The sequence below is a fragment of the Mesoplodon mirus genome (assembly GCF_964341445.2).
Source record: "Mesoplodon mirus genome assembly, chromosome: 3".
NCBI lineage: Eukaryota > Metazoa > Chordata > Mammalia > Artiodactyla > Ziphiidae > Mesoplodon > Mesoplodon mirus.
Window position 1 is genome coordinate 146,516,993 of NC_138978.1, and position 19,143 is coordinate 146,536,135.

Genomic DNA, 19,143 nt, shown 5'->3' on the forward strand with positions numbered 1-19,143 from the left:
TCTGAGCCCTGCCCAGACTGCAGACTCATGAGTGAAGTAAATGTTTCTCCGAGGTACTGGAGATGAAGCCTTCACCGTATCTTTAGAGGGGGACACACTTCAACCCACAACACTGCCATTGCAAGAAACACAGGTCTGCTCTTCAGAGGGAAGCCATTCCTAATTCTGTCAGGTCTGAGAAGAGTGCTTCATGCAAGTTAGCCTCCCCATTCCATACACTCACACTGACACTCACACTCACGTACGTGTGCACAAGCCTCCCATTATGTGTGTGTGTGTGTATATATATATATATATATATAATATAAATATTATATATATAATTTTAACATAAATGGGATTATGTTATACACATTTGTAAACAACCTGTCTTATACACTTAACAGTATGTCCTGAAGGTCCTTCCATATGAGTACGTTTAAATCTACCTCATCCCTTGTTATCATGATATAGTGATTTCATAGTATTGATAGCCTGTGGGTAGATAGTAAAGTTGTTTTCAGTGTTTTGGTTAGGGTTAGCCCTAACCACAAATGTAATGTTTGGTGACTTTAAAATTTTCCTAACAGTTAGTACAGTCATTCCTTATGGTAAGAGAATATTTTTGTTAAAAAAATATTGCTGGGTGACCTCCAGGTGGAGTCATAATCCACTTTTCATGATAAATGGGGGAGCAGGAGGGTGGGGGCTGAGCGCTCTGGGGTCTGAGTCAGGGAAGACATGGAGCTGGGGAGGAAGCACTTTGAAAGAGACCTGGCCCAGGGGGGCCTTTTGAGTTAAGTGATGCCCACCCATGGAATGGAAACCCAGTCTTCCTTCCCCTCTCTGAAATATTAGGAAAAGGTGACATTGCTCACTAATACGTTCAGTGAGAGTGGAATTGCTTTTGGAATCCACAAAGGAATGCTGAATTTTCGTGTCACTGTGGGTGAAAACAGACATCCTTGCATATATATTTTTGAGCTCATTATGAAGTGAGCTAGGCAGGCCAGATTCTCTTACATGGAACTCATCCAATGACAAAAACCTTTGGACTGCTGGTATCACTGAAATTGGACCTTGCCTCTGGAGACAGTGGGCAGATATCTAGGGGTAGGGGAGCCAGGTAAGGGGCTGGGTTAGGGCCCCACCTGTGGGTGAGAGAAAGAGCTGAGTTTATTGCTCACTCAGGTAAGGGGAAGTACTACCTTGGATGGAGACTTAGCAGCCTTTCAGAATGGGGAGGGCAAAGTTGGGGTATTTATGAAGTGTTGGAGTCTAGTTTAAGGTGGGCTTTCAATGTGGTGGTTTGATTAGAATTGGGGAAGGATCGTGATGCAAACATTTCAGATTGGTGATGACAGGGTTTTGACATAAGGTTCCAAAGAGCCTTGAAGAGTAATAGCCATTTGATGCTGTCTATTGAAAAGCTGAGCATTTTTAAATGGGTTTGCAACACTTATCTTCCTGGACAGAAATTGATTGGAATAGTAAGGTCATGCTGCTGAAGACAAAGGAATTGTAATGTCCAGGTTAGTGAAGACAGCAAATGATGAGGGTGTCAATGGTATTGGTTCTCAGACCTAATTTCTGAGATCATCCCCTTTGGATTCTGGGGAAAACCTCATGTAGTAAGACGTTTAACCTCTACCCAAGCAAATTCTAAGTCGCTTTTAATATTGTCCCCACCCTTCAGTTAAGGAATTATTGCACTCTATGTCATCAACAAAGTCTGTGAAGAGGGAGCCTCATTTCTACAGGAGACTGAGGAGTGTTAATCTGACTGGTCAGAAACCAAGACATCTACTAGACCTCATTTTACATGTGTGTGTGTGTGTGTGTGTGTGTGTGTGTGTATTATGCTATATAGTCAGAAACCAGACTTCACGTTTTTGGTCCATTTTCTCACACACAGGTTCAGTCAGGTCTCTCCTGCTCCCTTTGCCCTGGACATAACCTGGGAAGGTCCATGTTATGGACTGAGAAAAGTCCAGCCATATTCACACTCCCAGATCCAGCTTCTTGTCCATGCGGCTGGCAGCTCAATGGACGCCAATTTGTTCTCCTGACCAGCCATTTAGATTAAGAAGCGAGAAAAGGAAATTTACCCTATACTTCCAGACCCATGTCTTGTGTCCCAGCATTACTTCCCATGGAAACTCTACATTTGGGAGTGTTGGGTTTGTGCTGGATATATACCATCTATCCCTCCAAACACTCTCCATCCTTTTCCACCCCGCTCTGTGTATGGGTAGGCTGACCTGTATGGTTTATATCAATCTACACTTTGCCCCTTTGTTCACCTAATAGAAAATACCAGCCAGAAACCAGAGGGAGGGAAGTGAATGAGGCTGGTATATTTTTTTCCCCAGATCCCTCCCCTGTGGTCCTTGATGGGCTGGTGGTATCCTTTAACTGAATGTCATGGCTCCTGCAAACATTTCTTTCTATCTGGGCTTTTATAACAGTTCTCACCTCTTTTCCTGATGGTGGGCCTAGGGTTGGAAATAGCTGTAACTAACCCTGAGATGCTACATTACCTCTGTGATTTCCCTATAACCTTGCCCACACTTTTGTAAAAAATCTCCTTTTCATTAACCTCTACTAAAATTATCCAGTTTGCCACTCTTACCTGTTGGGGGACCTGGCCAATATAGGGCTTTGTTGAGTTGTTAATATTTTGTTTCCTCTTTGGTTGTAGTCAAGTGATGCCTGGCAAGTGTTTGATAGATATTTGTTGAATGAATGAATGACTAAATGTGTGAGTGACAGGATTTGAACTCCAACCCCTGCTCTACAAACTTCTAATATACTACTGAGCGTTCACATGTAGAGTACAGTTGCTTGATGCACTCTGAGTACAATAAACAAGTGTAGGTTGTGTGGCTCCAGTTTCCAGGAACCTCCACTTCTCTAGATTTGCCCTGGTTGTTCATACCCAGATGTCCTCCTTCCCAGAGGAGCAGTATGAAATAATATAAAGAGTATCTGAAATATACAAAATGGTAAAGACACGATGTTCACTAAATGAAGAGTAGGATGATTTTTTTCAACTCAAAAAGAGATAAAAGGTCCATATCACAAAATAAGAAATGTACACTGCAAAACTTAGCATGTATAGGTTATGGTTTTAATGGAGCCGTACTGAATGAACTGAAGTTACGGCCATGAGGTATGAATTTATAAAGTTTATGTGACCTTTATTATAATTAATATTGACTAAGCATTATAACATTATTACACATGATATAACTATCTTGTAATTATATCTGTTGTTACTATCAGTTTCACAATTGCTGGTTCATGACATTCGTACACTTTCTACTGTATAAGTGTTAGAGGAACTTCTTTAAATTTTGAGATGTGATATGTGACTTGCAACCCCCTGGGAACACCCATATCTCTCTGGGGAGATACCTTCATGATGGAGCTCATGTAAATATCAGGCAGAATTGTTCCAAGCCCCCTTATCATGCCTAGCCCTAAGGAAGTGCCTAGTTGTTTATAAATATTTCCATATTATAATTTCGTAAGGAGAGAAATTCCATGATCTTCCTCCCTGGATTTCCCAGCAGGAAAGGAGTCAAGACTGAACTGTCATAATACACTTCCTTTTGGCGCAGAGCTCCCCCTTTGATAATCTCCAGGGCACATTCTTCCTTTGGAGATGCTTCTGCATGGTATATCCCAGCAGTTCCTGTCATGGCTGTTTCTGTAGAACAAGAAGAGAAGAGTGGGGTTATCTAAGACTAGTACAGTCTACACAATAGAAGGCCTGCAGACACCAACAGCTTAGCTTTTAGGGGCTGTTGGCCAGTGCTTGCTCGGCAAGGTCCACGGGCCCTGGCAGGAATATGTGGAGAAGACTGGGTATGTTTAGGGCCTATTGGGCAAAGAGAGGCTTAGTGTTCATATGGGCCTCGTCTAAATGGATGAAGATTTGTGGAGGCAGCTGGAGGTTACTTGTTGGGAGATTTGAATCATGCTCCTCTCTTGGGTGTTTTGGCTGGAGTGAGGGAGTAATATGGGGGAGCAGAATGAGGATAGAGGTCATGTGATGGGAAGTGTCAGTGGGCAAAACCAGAGTGAGGTATGATAACGACTACTGATTTGTAAAAGGAAATGATGGACGAGAATCCAGACCTTTGCTCCCTTGTCAGCACCAATCACTTTCACTTAGAAGGAAACTATTGTTACCTGCTCTCTTCCTCCAGGTATTTGTGTCCTTCTTGCCCAGCTTCTCTCTCTCTCTCCATCCTTGTTTCACTGTGTTTCTTTGTCTTTCTCTCTCTCTCTCATTCTGTAACTACTACTCAATTTACTCAGTGACTCTTAAATAACGTTTTCTTTTAAAAAAATTTTTAATTTTTATTTATTTATTTGGCTGCGCGGCATGCGGGATCTTAGTTCCGCAGCCAGGGACAGAACCCGCGCCCCCTGCAGTGGACGTGTGGAGTCTTAACCACTGGACTGCAGGGAAGTCCCTTAAATAAAGTTTCCTTATCATACTTGCCACATGTTTTAGATAACCTTGCATTTGGACTTACAGAAAAGTCGTAAAAATGGTGCAAAGTTTTTCCTTATATCCTTCAATCACAACAACATAACCATTGTACGATTATCAACAATAGATATGATAGAATTGGAACAACCTTACTAATTAAACTTCAGGCTTTATTTTTTCACTAATATCCTTTATATAGTCCAGGATCTTATCCAGGATTTCACTTAGTAGTAATTTCTTCTTATGTTCCCTCTTATCTCTGACAGTTCCTCAGTCTTTCCTTGTCTCTCATGGCCCTGATGCTGTTGAAGAGTACTGTTCAATTGATTTGTGTAATGCCCCTCAATTTGGGTTTGTCCACTGTTCTTATAATTAGAATGAGGTTATGAATTTTTGGTAAGAATACCCCCCAAATGATACTGTGTCCTTCTCAGTGCATCATATCAAAGGGTTCATGATATCTAGGTCTTATTACTGGTATATTATTAAGGAAAACAAACTCACATTTGGTAAATCTCACATAGGAAAATAATGGCCACTGAGTTGTCATGAGGACATAAGGTGTTCAGAATAGGGTCATATGATGAGTGTGGTGTCACTCAGAACACTTGGTGGTCAGAATGGAAAGAAGGGTCAAAGAGCAGTCAGAGGCTCCACTAATGACAGTGGAGCCCCCTCATTAAAGGGAGACTAGCACTGTCACTGGTTTTCAGTGCATGACACATGACGATATCAGGGAGTTCAGCACCCTCTTTACCCACAATGGTAAGAAAGACAATCCATCTACAGGCCATTTATTCCAATCTCTTGACCTTACCTGTGTCTATGAGGCCAAGGATACAGAGGGTGATCGACACATTGACATTGGTCACTGCATATTCCACCCTGAGAGAGGAGAAGAACCCATCCAGAGCAAACTTGCTTGCAGAATAGGCAGCAATAAGTGGATTAGCTATTTTCCCTAAATGATATAGAGATGGGTTAACACGGGGACCTATTTCAACTCTGACAGAGCTGATCTGTGTTTTATCAGTAGCAGGCTTTGTAACCCCTGTGAAGTCCTTTTACCCTTTGAGTCTTAGTTTCTCTCTACTCCCCAAAGAGATTATTATGCTGTGTTGAATTTCTGAAAGACAAAAACATTAAGGTATCAAAGAAACTCTCTTTGATGAGACTGGGATGCAGTGTGGAGTGGGCTGCAGGAAAGCCTTCATTGAAGAGGGGTTAGTTAGATTTTTAGTAAAGATGGTAAATAAGTGGATTATGAAAGAGCCATGTAATTCCACAGCTGCTAACTTTTCCACCTCTGACCCAAGAGCACTGGAAGGGTTTGGCAAGGGCTGTCTACACAGAGACCTATCACTGATTTACTTTCTATGCAAGGGGAATGAAAACTCCTGTCTTTGTTTTCTACTCCATATCACTTTTCTTACTTTCATCAGCCTGGTTAATTCTCACTCAGTTTTTTGGAGGATATGTGGACATATGCCTGATAGCATAACCTATTCATTATACCCTTTCCAAGAGGAGAGAGTAGTGGTGTCCTGAGACCTTAGACTCTTTGCTCAGCATTATTATAACAGCTACTTTAAAATTCTTGTCTGCTAATTCTAAAATCTGGGTCATTTTAGGACTGATATCCATTGATTGCCTTTCCCTCCTGAGTATGGGTCACATATTCCTATTCTTGGATGTGCAGTAATTTTTCATTGTATCCTTGATATTGTAAGAGTCTCTGGATTCTGTCATATTCCTCCAAAGAGTATTCATTTTTATTTTTTATTTTTTGGTGGGCAGTTAACTTGGCTGAAACTCTGTGTCTCTTACAGTAGGTACCAGATGAAATCTCTGTTTAATTATTTGAATCTTAACTGGGCTTCTTGGTATCTACACTGCCCTGTGAGTATTTCAGGGGACAAATAGAGATTTGAGAAGGGTGTTTACATACAGAATTTGGTGCTCTTGCACCGTGGCTCTTTCCTTTCTGGGATGTCTCCCTTCACTTTCCAGCTGTTACAGAAACCCCAAACTCTTCTTTCTGCTTTTACAAGGTAGTAAGATGGCAGATTTCAATCCTAAAAATGACACTGATTGGGGTCTGCCCTTGAGCACAAGCTACAAAATTGGGAAACTCATCTAGTGTCATTTCCCTCTTTCAAGTGCCAACAACTCTCCAGTTTCTTCTTTTGATTCTTCTCTTCAGTGTTTTCAATGGTTGTTTTCTGTATTTTGTCCAAGTTTGTTATCTGGAGAAGGTTGGTCTATTAGGTATTACCCTGCCATTATTGGAATTGGAACCTCTGTGAGTTTTTAAAATATAATGAATTTTCATTCCAAATCAATGAAGGAAGAATGATTTATTCAGTAAAGATGCTGGGAAAGTTGGTTAACTAATTGGAAAAAATTGTTAGCTCCTTACTTTATGTCATATATCAGAAAATGATACGTGGAAAATTATGGCAGATGGTGTTGTCTACCCAATATCCATTTCCCTTTCTTTTTTTTTCCTTTCTTTAATAAAAGAATCTAATTTTGTTCAGGATAGCAATGTATTCAGATAAAAATATTTACTTCTTCAAGGTTCCCTTGCTCTTTTGGGTAGTCATGTGATCTAAACCTGGCCAATGAGAAATCTAGCAGTTGGGGTCTCCAGGAAAGATATTGATTGCCTGATAAAATAGATGGATTCAGGTGACATGCAGCTTTTACATTTTGCCCGTTCACTTTCTTTCTAAGTAGACTACAGATGTGATGCCTAAAATTGCAGTAGTCATTTACGAACTTGAGGAAAAGCTGTATATTAATTATATAATTAAGGATTATAGAACAAAAATGTGGAATGAGCTTAGATTCTTGAAGATATAGTAAGTCCATCAAACCAGCCCTGAACTTATTACCTGAGAAAAGGAAACCCCATTTAGTGTTAAGCCATTTTAAGTGCAGTTTTTGTTACATGTGCAGCAGAATGAATCTCCTGACTGATTAAAACATTCAATCATAGAAAGAGGATAATATAGGCAAACACTTACCAGATTCTTGTTTATGAAAAATCATTCCAACATAAAAGTAAAAAAAACATGTAAAGGCAAAGAATATTTTATTATACAAAATGTAAAATTTCTATATGTCAAAATGGTAGCTATAATAATTTCACTATAAAGGTAAAGGGTAAATGATAAACTAGAAAATCATTTTCAACATATCAGTCAGACAAAAGCTTAATATCATCAATCTTTAGTATATAAAGAACTCTTAAAAATTCAAAAAATACAAATCTCTGTAGGGAAACACTCCATCCTCAATCCTCAATCATGAGTTTTGGCTTGAGATAACTCTGCAGTCAAGTTCCAGGAAGGGGTGTGTAACACAGGATGTCCAATCAGAGTTTCTGATACCCTGGGTTACTGACTAGTCTAAGGCTGGACCAAAGACCCAAGCAGGGCATCAAGATACATTGTTGTTGTTTAACAAGAAATCAGTTCCCTTTTCTTCCTCTGTATCAGAACCTCAACTGAATTCATGTTTCCACCTGTTGCAGAGACTGCAGTATTCTCTCCAAATATCTTCTGTCCCTCTTCCTTAGCAGTAGAATCCTGGATTTGTAGCTGGGCTCAGTTATCTGGAATAAAGTCCACATTTCTCAGCTTCTTTCAGCCAGATTGTGCCAAATGACTAAGTGCCATCCAATAAGTTGTACACAAAGGTGTGTCATGTGATTTCTGGGATATGTCCTTAAAGGAAGATATCAGTCTCTCCCTTCTCAATCCTTCCTCCTTCTTGGTTCCTGAAGGTTGACCCCAGAACTATCATGGACCTTGAAGTAGAAGCCATATGTTGAGAATGGCAGAGCATTTAGAGAAAAGGAAGGAACCTGGGTGACCATGGAGCTGCCATCCTAGCCCTATACTGCTTACCTCCAGACTTGATTTGCCTTTTAACTTATTACATCCACTGTTATTTTAGGTTTTCTGTCAGAGAGCTTCACCTAATCCATGTTGAGAGTCTCCTTCACTTTTATGTAGCCCATGTGCCAAAGGAAAGCTGATACCATCTCTAACTCTAAGGGTGGCTTGTATGATTTATTTAATACCATCCTCCTTGCCCATGATTGTTACAGGAATGGGCATGGGGCCCAGTTTGGACCAATGAGACTCGAGCGGAATCTTGTTGGAGTGTCTGGGAAAGTGCTTTGTCCTTATGGGAGAGTTTCTTAAAGTAGAAATCCTGTTTCTCTTCTGTTGGACATTTCCGTGTATGGATATGGGGGCTGAAATTGCTACATCTATCTCACTGTCAGCCTGAGGATGAAGCCGCACATGGAAGAGAGCAGAGCCAAGAGAGTCACGGGGACACTGAGCTTGAGCCAAGTCAGTTGCCTGCCCTGCATCTGGACTTCCAGTTATGTCAATAATTTTCCTGTTGTTTAAGTCAAAAATAGATCCAAGTTTTTTATAAGAATAGCATAATTGTCAAAACTATGAGTTCTCGAGTTAGATGACCTGGGTGTGAAATCCCAAGTATGCCATTTCTTAGCTGTAATACGTGGATAACAATATTACTAAGCTGAAGTAATCCATGTAATAGACTTAGCACAAACTGACACTTAGTAAATGCTATTATTAGTAGTATTAGTATTTCAAATTGGTGAGAAAAGCATGAGCTGTTCAAAAAATCACGTTGGAACAAATAGCTAGCTATTTGGAGAAAAGAAAAATGCCATTCTAATAAATAAATTCAAATTATATTAGAGAATATATGTGGAAAATAAAATAATAAAATATGTGTGAATATATAACCTCAAGGTAAGAGATAGTTGCAGTACGAGGGCCTCTCACTGTTGTGGCCTCTCGCATTGCGGGGCACAGGCTCTGGACGCGCAGGCTCAGTGGCCATGGCTCACAGGCCTAGCCGCTCCGCGGCATGTGGGATCTTCCCGGACCGGGGCACGAACCCGTGTCCCCTGCATCGGCAGGTGGACTCTCAACCACTGTGCCACCAGGGAAACCCCAAGAGATACTTTTTAAAGAATGAAATCAAAAGCATATGCTATAAAGGAAGAAATAAAGAGGTTTGAATATATGAGGTTTAAAAAGCTTCAGTGTACTAGAAATGCTTGCCATTGCCTTCCTACACACATCCCCTTCAAAAAGATTTTGTCTTTCCATCTACAGAAGGTCGGGTCAGTGGTAGTTAATATGCACAATGGCTTGAACACGTATCATGGTGTCTCTCTCAAGAAACTGAAATAAGCAACAGCAGGGTTCTAATTAGGCCCTGTGGATTTTGAACTAAAACATCATGTAAGATTGGGACTGGGGTAGCCATTTCCAGTCATGGAAAAGGATAAGTAAACAGACAGACAAAATAAGTGGCCACATGGAGCAGACAAACAAAATAATCATAAAAGTTGGAGCTAAATAAGAGCTAACATTTACTAACATATATTTAGCTCTTATATACTAGTTTAAAGTCTAAAGGCTAAATAATTGCCTAAGGTTTCATGGTTAATGAGTTGGAGAACTAGGATTCAAATCAGCATTCAAACTTGACTCTAGTGGTCCACACTTTCAAGCACAAGGTGGCATTTCCTCTACATAAGTCATCGTTCTTTATATGAGTGTTTCTCAGGAGCCATGTGTCAAATCCAGCCATTCCTGAGTGGGTGAAGATTCTCTCTACTCGACAACTAAGCCCCAAATAGGCAAAATTTATGAAAAGCAGAAATATTTTCAGTTAAAAAAATTTTACTTATTTAATCTATTTATTTGGCTGCGTTGGGTCTTTGTTGCTGTGTGTGGGCTTTCTCTAGTTGTGGCGAGCGGAGGCTACTTTTGTTGCAGTGTGCAGGCTTCTCATTGTGGTGGCTTCTCTTGTTACGGAGCACGGGCTCTAGGCGTGCAGGCTTCAGTAGTTGTGGCACACGGGCTCAGTAGTTGTGGCTCGTGGGCTCTAGAGTGCAGGCTCAGTAGTTGTGGTGCACAGGCTTAGTTGCTCTGCAGCATGTGGGATCTTCCCGGAGCAGGGCTCGAAACCATGTCCCCTGCATTGGCAGGCGGATTCTTAACCACTGCACACCAGGGAAGTCCCAATATTTTCACTTTTAAGCTGACAGATGAGGGTACCCGTAAAAAGATGGGGCTAGTTACTCCTAGTCACTTTGTATTAGTTTCCTGGGGCTGCCATAACAAATTTCCACAAACTTAGAGGCTGAGACAGAGAAATTTATTCTCTCATAGTTCTGGAGGTTAGACGTCCCAAACCAAAGTGTCAGCAGGGCCACATTCCCTCTAAAGACTTTAGTGGAGAAACCTTTCTTGTCTTCAAGCTTCTAATGTCTGCTCCTCATCTTTGGTGCTCCTTGGCTCGTAGATACATCAGTCTCTGCCTCCATCTTCAAAATTTTGTGTGTGTCTGTAGCTCTTTTTGTAAAATGTGTGGCTCTTTTTTTAAAAAGTGTTTTTGAATTTATTTTTGGCTGCGTTGGGTCTTTGTTGCTGTGTATGGGCTTCCTCTTGTTGCGGTGAGCAGGGGCTACTTTTTTTTGGGGTGCACGGGCTTCTCACTGTGGTGGCTTCTCTTGTTGTGGAGCATGGGCTCTAGGTGTGCGGGCTTCAGTAGTTGTAGCACGTGGGCTCAGTAGTTGCGACATGCAGGCTCTAGAGTGCAGGCTCAGTAGTTGTGGCACTCGGGTTTAGCTGTTCTGCAGCATGTGGATCTTCCTGGACCAGGGCTCGAACCCGTGTCCCCTGCATTGGTAGGCAGATTCTTAACCACTGAGCCACCAAGGAAGTCCTGCTCTTCTTATTAAGACACTTTTCATTGAATGTAGGCTCACCTAGATAATCTGAGATGATCTCATCTTGAGATCCTTAACTACATCTGCAAAGACCCTTTTCCATATAAACTCACATTCACAGATTCCAGGTGGACATATGCTTGGGGGTGGGTCACCCTTCAGCCCATTATACCATTCTAGATGATGATAAAGATATCGACTATGGCATTTCATAATATATATGTCCAGGTAGCAAGAAAAACGCAGAAGCAAGGGACCATGTGAACCCATAGTCTGCATTCTCATAGCAGTGATTTTTGTCCCACTAATGGAGCTTAGTGTATTCCGTTTTCTATTCTTGATTACCACTTAGGTAACGCTCAAAATAATAAAAAGGATTCTAAGTTGTTTGGCAGGAGAAAAGGGACAGATTTTTTTCATTGTTGTTGTTCCTGAGAGGAAGGTGAGAAAAGAGAGGAAGGGAAAGAGGAAGAAAGGAGAGGGGTACGGAAGGAGCCATGGCAGAAGAGTTTTTGAAAAATTCATCAGATAGCTGTATGGTTTCAAAAAACGTTTTAAATGGTGAAGAGAAATACTGAATTGACATAGAGATGGCCAACAGGCACATGAAAAAATGCTCAACATTGCTAATTTTTAGAGAAATGCAAATCAAAACTACAATGAGGCACCACTTCACACTGGTCAGAATGGCCATCATTAAAAAGTCTACAAATAATAAATGTTGGAGAGGGTGTGGAGGAAAGGGAACCCTCCTACCCTATTGGTGGAAATGTAAATTGGTACAGCCACTATGGAGAACAGTATGGAGGTTCCATAAAAACTAAAAATAGAGTTACCATGTGATCCTACAATCCTACTCCTGGGCATATATCCAGAGAAAACTCTAATTTGAAAAGATACACACATGCCAATGTTCACTGCAGCACTATTTACAATAGCCAAGACATGGAATCACCTTAAGTGTCCATCGAGAGATGAATGGATAAAGACGTAGTACGTGTGTGTGTGTGTGTGTGTGTGTGTGTGTGTGTGTGTATATATGAAATATATATACATATAATGAAATATTACTCAGCCATAAAAAGAATGAAATAACGTGATTTGCAGCAACATGCAGGGACCTTGAGATTATCATACTAAGTGAAGTAAGTCAGACAAAGGTAAATATATGATATTGTCTATATGTGGAATCTAAAAAAAATGCAGATGAACTAATTTACAAAGCAGAAATAGACACACAGACATAGAAAACTCATGGTTACCAAAGGGAAAAGGTGGGGAGGGATAAATTAGGAGTTTGGGATTAACATATACACACTACTATATATAAAATAAATAACCAAAAAAGACCTACTATAATACAGGGAACAATACTTGATATTTTGTAATAACTTATAATGGAAAAGAATCTGAAAAAGAATAGGTATATTATGTATAATTGAATCACTTTGCTGTACACCTGAAACTAACACACACACACACACACACAAAATAGTGAACTATTAGACAAGGGTCAAGACTGAACAGACTATTGAAAGTTTTTCATCTTTATCATGAAAATTATGCATGAGGTACACTTTAACCTAACTACCTATGGGAACTGTCAGTTTTTCAGCTGAAGGCTGCAGCTGTCATTGACATTCATTATAACCATATTTCATTTCTTAAATTTTGTGACCTGCCACTGATCTGCAAACCTTTAAACCAGTAGTTCTCATATTTAATTCCCATAAGCACCATGTGTCAAGAACATGCAGTTTTGAACCCACCTCTTCTTCAGAGTCTTCTAGTTGATGTTTTGGGGTAGAGGATGTGCTGAAGGGTTCAGTAGGAAAGAGGGTCATAAACCATATCTAGGATGGTTTTAAGGGTGGATATGGGAGAAGGGAAGGTATGGCGACATAAGCTTACTGAACCTGATCTAGGAACTTACAGGAGAAATGGAGGGGGAAGGTCTTTGGAAGGGGCTGAAGTCTCTCACAAAGATAATTGGATGAGCCGTCAGTAAATTATGAGTTGTTGGATCTCTTTAAAGCTCATACTAGTATGATCAGGGAAAACATCTGTCCCAAATCTAAAGTGGATATTCAGGTGAAGAAACATATTGGACTAACCAGGAAACTTCACCTGCAGGAGGTAAGTTCTGAACTCCGCTTGGATGAAAGAAAGTGCAGGAAGGGCCAGGTTGGTGGGGGAACGGTTTGTACAAAGACTAGAGGTGGGAATGAGTTAGTTACAATGAAAAGCCAATGGAACAAGAAAAATAACAACGAAGTTTATTATATTTTCTCCTCTGTAGAAGTATAGGCTTATAAGCACTTATCCAAAGCCTTTAGGGCCTGATGTGTTATGGAATTATTTTTGGAATTTAGAAGATGGTGTGAGGCTTATACAGCATATTACATAACACTCCCAGTAGGGCCTGGGGAGGCATCCTGTAAGCAAACACATTATTATTTCTGCAATAAGATATTTGAAAGTTCACACAGAGATAAAGGCTTTAAGTAGCCTCACTTTAGTTCAAGTTAAATTAATTACAGTAAGTCCCCTACATACAAACGAGTTCTGTTCCGAGAGCGCGTTCCTAAGCCCACTTTGTTCGTAAGTCCAGCAAAATTAGCCTATGTACCCAACTAACACAATCGGCTATATAGTACTGTACTGTAATAGGTTTATAATACTTTTCACACAAATAATACATAAAAAACAAACAAACACACACAAAAAAAGAAAACATTTTTAATCTTACAGTATAATACCTTGAAAGGTACAGTAGTACAATACAACAGCTGGCATACAGGGCTGGCATTGAGTGAACAGGCAAGAAGAGTTACTGACTGAAGGAGGGAGAGGAGGTGGGAGATGGTAGAGCTGAAGGAACGTCAGCAACAGGAGACGGAGGGCAAGCTGCCATTTCACTCATGCCTGACTTTGATGGCACAGGTTCTGGCTCCTTGATGGATTCAGTTCTATCTACCCTCTTGAAAAAATGATCCAGTGTCTGGGTAGTAGCTCTTTTTTTTCTTGTCATAGATGACATGGTGGCACTGGATTGCATTCTGAACGGCTGCTGCAACCTTCATGTACCGTTCTACATTCGGGTCCTGTGCCTCCAAAACTAACAGTGCCTCCTTAAATAAAGAAAATCCCCTTGCCACTTCCTGCATCGTGAATCTCTTTGGTTCTTCAGTTACTCTTCCTCTTGTCTCTCTTTGTCCTTTTTCTGGACCTTCAATACCATCAGGTCCTCATTAGTAAGCTCCTCGTGTTGCACATAAACCGTACTGTACAGTAAAGTACCCCAAAGCACAACCACTTGTAGAGGATGCATGTACGTAGCAATGTACACCAGACACGTGAACTAACTTACGTGACTGGACATTCGAATGCATGTTCGCATCTTTGAAAGTTTGCAACTTGAAGGTTCATATGTAGGGGATTTACTTGCATATAGAATTAATTATTTTTTTTAAATCTTTGGTTTTCAGTGTTTTTTTTTTTCTTTTACCCCACACAGCTTTTTGGATTTTTGGAAATTGCAGATAAAGGATTGTAAACCAGTCTAGGCTGGCTAAAGGAAAACTGAAACATATCAAAAAATAGAAAAAAGAGGAAAGAGGAAAAAACCTCCTATGTTCTCACGATTCCAAACAATCTTGGTGCATTTTGTTAAAGTCTGTTTTCTCTTCACAGCACTATTCTTAATCATCTCCCCACATAATGCTAATTAGCTTGTGTGAGGAAACCTTTGCATTCTGCTCTAGGTAAAATATATTTCGAAGTTTCAGAGAACTGAAAAGGGCAAAAGCCCTCTAAAAACACAGACTTTTATTTTTCAAAAAGGATCTTTGAGCTAAGGGGCCCTGGTCAAAATGGAATAAATAATATGTAACAGGATGTTAAAATATGACTTTTCCTGCTCTAATTTCAGCTGAGGTTCAAAGACTGAGAACACAGTAAACAGCAAAAGCCTCCATATTCTGAAGGGAGGTTCCAGACTACCTGTGCACCTTATGTAAGATGTGGTAACACAAACAAACCCCCCCAAAACCCTAAAAATAAAATCTAGCTTGCAACACGTAGACCCTTAACCATCCCAAGGGAATAAAAAGGGCCGAAGGTGAAGAGGTTGGAAAGGACAGGCATTAGGGAGAGGAAAAGAACAGTGTCTCAATGAGCTTCCAAGAAGAAGGGGTTAATCCACCTCGTGGAAAACTTGTCCCCAGAAATTTGAGGGGCACTAAGGGCTGGGGTTTGACCCAACCTGAGAGGCACTGGTTACGGGCAAGGCCACTGCAGAGCTAGTGCAAATTGTGTCCTATGTAAGGGAACTCTCCCTGTGGGGGGCCTGAAATCCAGCCCACACTCTGCTTGCCAACCTGCGGGTCTTGTCCCAGGGCTCATCCCTTCTCCCCTAGAGTCATTTCCAGTCCTGCCCAAAAGGACATCCCTATGTGATAAGTGTATTCGCCTGTACTCCCGCTGTATTCTCAGAGTCTGAGGGAAATAACATAAGCAACTGCTGCCCAGCTCACAGGAAGAACTCTCAATATCCCAGCAAGGACCTCCAAAGAACCCATGAAAGCACCCAGTGGAAGAGTCAGGTGTGGTCATCCTCCCAGTCCAGAGAACATGAGCTTTCAACATGCACTGTGTCCAGAGGAGACTGATGCTGTAATAGCTGGGTACGAGCCAAGGAAGATCTTTCCTACCCTGAACTTTTCTTCCCTGCATCCTCCCTTTCCTTTTATAGGAGAGGCTAGAGGGAGCCTGATGAGTAGGGAGATGGGGAACAGGAGGAAAAGTTGAACACATGTATCTTTCCTATCCCAGGTCTCCTATGACAACAGGTTCAAGCTTGATGAGGGGAGAAGCTTTACTTAAATTACAAATGAATGGACATTTTAATTACTGAAGCAAGACCTTTCCTGAGACTGGAGGCAGCTGTGGAGGATCTTTTATTATCCTAGAGTGTTGCCATCTGCCCTCAATCACATCCAGGTTCAGGGAAGAACTCACCCATAGAACAGGTATGAACAAAGAATAAGTTTGTTTTCTGATTGCACCTTACAAGATCCACCGTTCAACCATTGCTCATAAAAAATATGCCAGAATATGAACCTAATTAAATCAAATGAATAAATGAATGAATGAATAAATAAAACAAACAAACAAATAAATGAATAAACTGTTCTAATATGCATGACTCAGTCATGAAAGTGAAGGGATTAGAAGCCTGAGTGCTTTTGCTCAGGGTTAAGTTTTGGTTTACATAGGGAGAATGGAGCCCGCAGTGAGGTTTATCTTCTGGGAAGTTTTAGACCACAAAGAACAAGAGCTATGGCGACCATATTTTCTGAAGCAAAATATGGGACATGGAATCTGACAAGTAAGAGTGCAGACTTGGTGATAGATGGGACAGATTGCAATTAGCTCTGTCCCAGAAATGCAGGGAGTTAGCCACTGTAGAAACAGCAAGAGCCAGAGAGCTGGCAGATCAGCTGTGCGCTGGAGCTTGTTAGCTGAGCAGAGGTCAAAAGCAGGTCTCGGTGCTTTTGTTCATCCACTCCACACCCTCCATCCCCAACTGCTTTGCTGAGATTTTGAAATTATTTCCATTTCAAAGGCAGATTTTAAACTACTTTAATTGAGAACTCGGAAGAAAGTGCACAGGATTGCAAAGCTTCATTCCTGCACGCCCTTAGACTTTCAGAGTGACCCCAGGAAAATGCGCCACATCCTCTATTGAGCAAGCCCCAGCTTGAGGTTCATCAGGCCTCAAAGGCTGGGTCCTGCCCATTTTTTTCTAGCTCTTCCTAGAATATTTTTTCTCAGCTAGGACCCTCATGGTCTAAACTCTTTAGTTGTTTGGGTTGAGTTGGGTGCTAAAGATAAATCCATCTCTTTCCTCCAAGCTTTGGTAAACTGAGGTGTAGTCATAGGTATTGAGACAACCCACAATTATCCAATAATAATTGAAATAATGGGAATGGATGGGATTGTCCAGGGAGAGTATATCTGGGGGGAAAAGAGACAAAGGGCTTATAATGGAAAGAATCCCGAGGAAACCAACAAGAGAGAACTGAGACAGGCAGTCAGAGCAGCTAGAGGAAACCCAGGGAAGGATTTTGGCTGAAGACAAGGGAGTGTATGGTGTAGAATCAGCACAAAATCCTTCAGAGATGAGATAAAACCTGTAAAATTTCACAAGGCAACTTTGGCAAGAGCATTTCTGTTCAGGTACAGGACCTGGGAAATGTAGCTCTTCCTTAGATCCTTAGCGCATCTCCCAAGGCAAGAATAAAAGAATAGATTTTAAGAACACCCATAGTTGAAGGGTGGACCAAAACCAGTTCCACCAGCATCACCACATCTCCCACATGCAGCCTAAATAGCTGTACTTGGAGAGAGGAGAGTTGTTAGTGTCCTATGTGTTCATCCACCAGAGGTCAGTTCATCCACTAAGGGTCAGGTCCATCCACCAAGGGTCAGGGGAGGCATTTGCATTGCCTTCATCTTAATCAGCATGAGAGGGACTTCAAGAGGATTTTTTGGAGACCTTTACAAGTATCCCTGGAGTTTGGGGATTGGTATTTGACACACACCTGGAAGTCTAAAGGCAAGAGGCAGGGCTGGAACTGCTGTAGCTTGAGAGTGAATCTGAGTGCATTGTGGGATCAAATATATCCACACACAGCAGTCTTCCCAGAGACCTGGGAAGTGTGAAGGGGGACTGGCTTGGGGTCACCTACTCAGGGATGGTGGGTGGACTGGGTCAAGAAGGCTGGATTTATTGAAGCCCTGGAGCAGAGGAGGACACTTAAAGGAGTGAGCTAGAGGGACCACTGTTCATTCCAAGGGGGTCTCTTTCAGGGGATCCCTGAGGAACCCATGATAAAGCCCCACAGAATCCACCCTCACTTCCTCCAAGTCAATAGAGCCCTAAGATGGGGATTCTTTTTTCTTTTGAAATAATTTCAGATCTATGGAGGAGTTGCAAGAATAGTACAAATGACACACCCCTCTTCCTGAACTATTTGAGAGTAATTGCTATAATTTAGGTAGTTGCTGACCTGATATCCCATTGCTCCTGAATATGTTAGCATGCATTTCCTACATGTAGGGACATTCTCCTACATAACCATCCAAATGAAGAAAGTAATTTATTAGTTTCTTAGAACTGCTGTAATACATTACAATAAGCTGGATGACTTAAGACAACAGAAATGTATTTTCTCACAGTTCTGAAGACCAGAAGTCTGAAATCAAAGTGTTGGCAAGGCTGCACTCTTTCCAAAGGCTCTAGGGGAGGGAGAATCTTCCTTTGCGTCTTCCAGCTTCTAATGGCTGTCAGCATTCCTTACGGCTACAAACTCTGCCTCTATCTTCACATGGACCTCTCCTTGTTTCCTTCTGTCTTTGTCTTCTCTTCTGTCTCTTATAAGGACACTTGTCACTGGTTTTAGGGTCCACCCAGATAATCTTGGATGATATATTGCAAGATCCTTAACTTAATCACACCGTCAAAGGCCTTTTTTTTCCAAATAAGGTCATCTACACAAGTTCAGGGAGTTCGGATGTAGACATATCTTCTGAAGGCCACAATTGAACCTACTCCATCAACATTGATGTATCCATTTCATCTAGTCCAAAGACCCCATTCAAGTTTGTCACATGTCCCAATGATATTCTTTATAGAAAAGGATTCAGTCGAGGATCACATGTTGCATATATGCATGACTCTTTAGCTTCCTTCAAGCTGGAACATTCTCTAGTCTTTCCTTGACTTTCATGACTTTGACACTGTCAAAGAGTATGCCAGTCATTTTATACTGGAGTTGGTTTATCCTGGATCATGAGAGAT

General features: G+C 41.2%; 1 protein-coding gene across 2 annotated transcripts in view; it reads right to left on the reverse strand.

Moving 5' to 3' along the window:
* Window positions 1-3,154: 3,154 nt before the first annotated feature.
* HSD11B1 (hydroxysteroid 11-beta dehydrogenase 1) overlaps window positions 3,155-19,143 on the reverse strand; it is a 32,164-nt gene continuing 16,175 nt past the window's right edge. The window contains exons 5-6 of one of the 2 annotated variants that reach the window (XM_082616008.1): window positions 5,301-5,444; window positions 3,155-3,691 (exon numbers count right to left, since the gene is read on the reverse strand). In XM_082616008.1, coding sequence (XP_082472134.1) covers window positions 3,474-3,691; window positions 5,301-5,444 — 362 coding nt within the window. In that variant the 3' untranslated portion in view covers window positions 3,155-3,473. The remainder of the gene's footprint in view (window positions 3,692-5,300; window positions 5,445-19,143) is intronic. The other variant, XM_082616009.1, reaches the window with a different exon arrangement.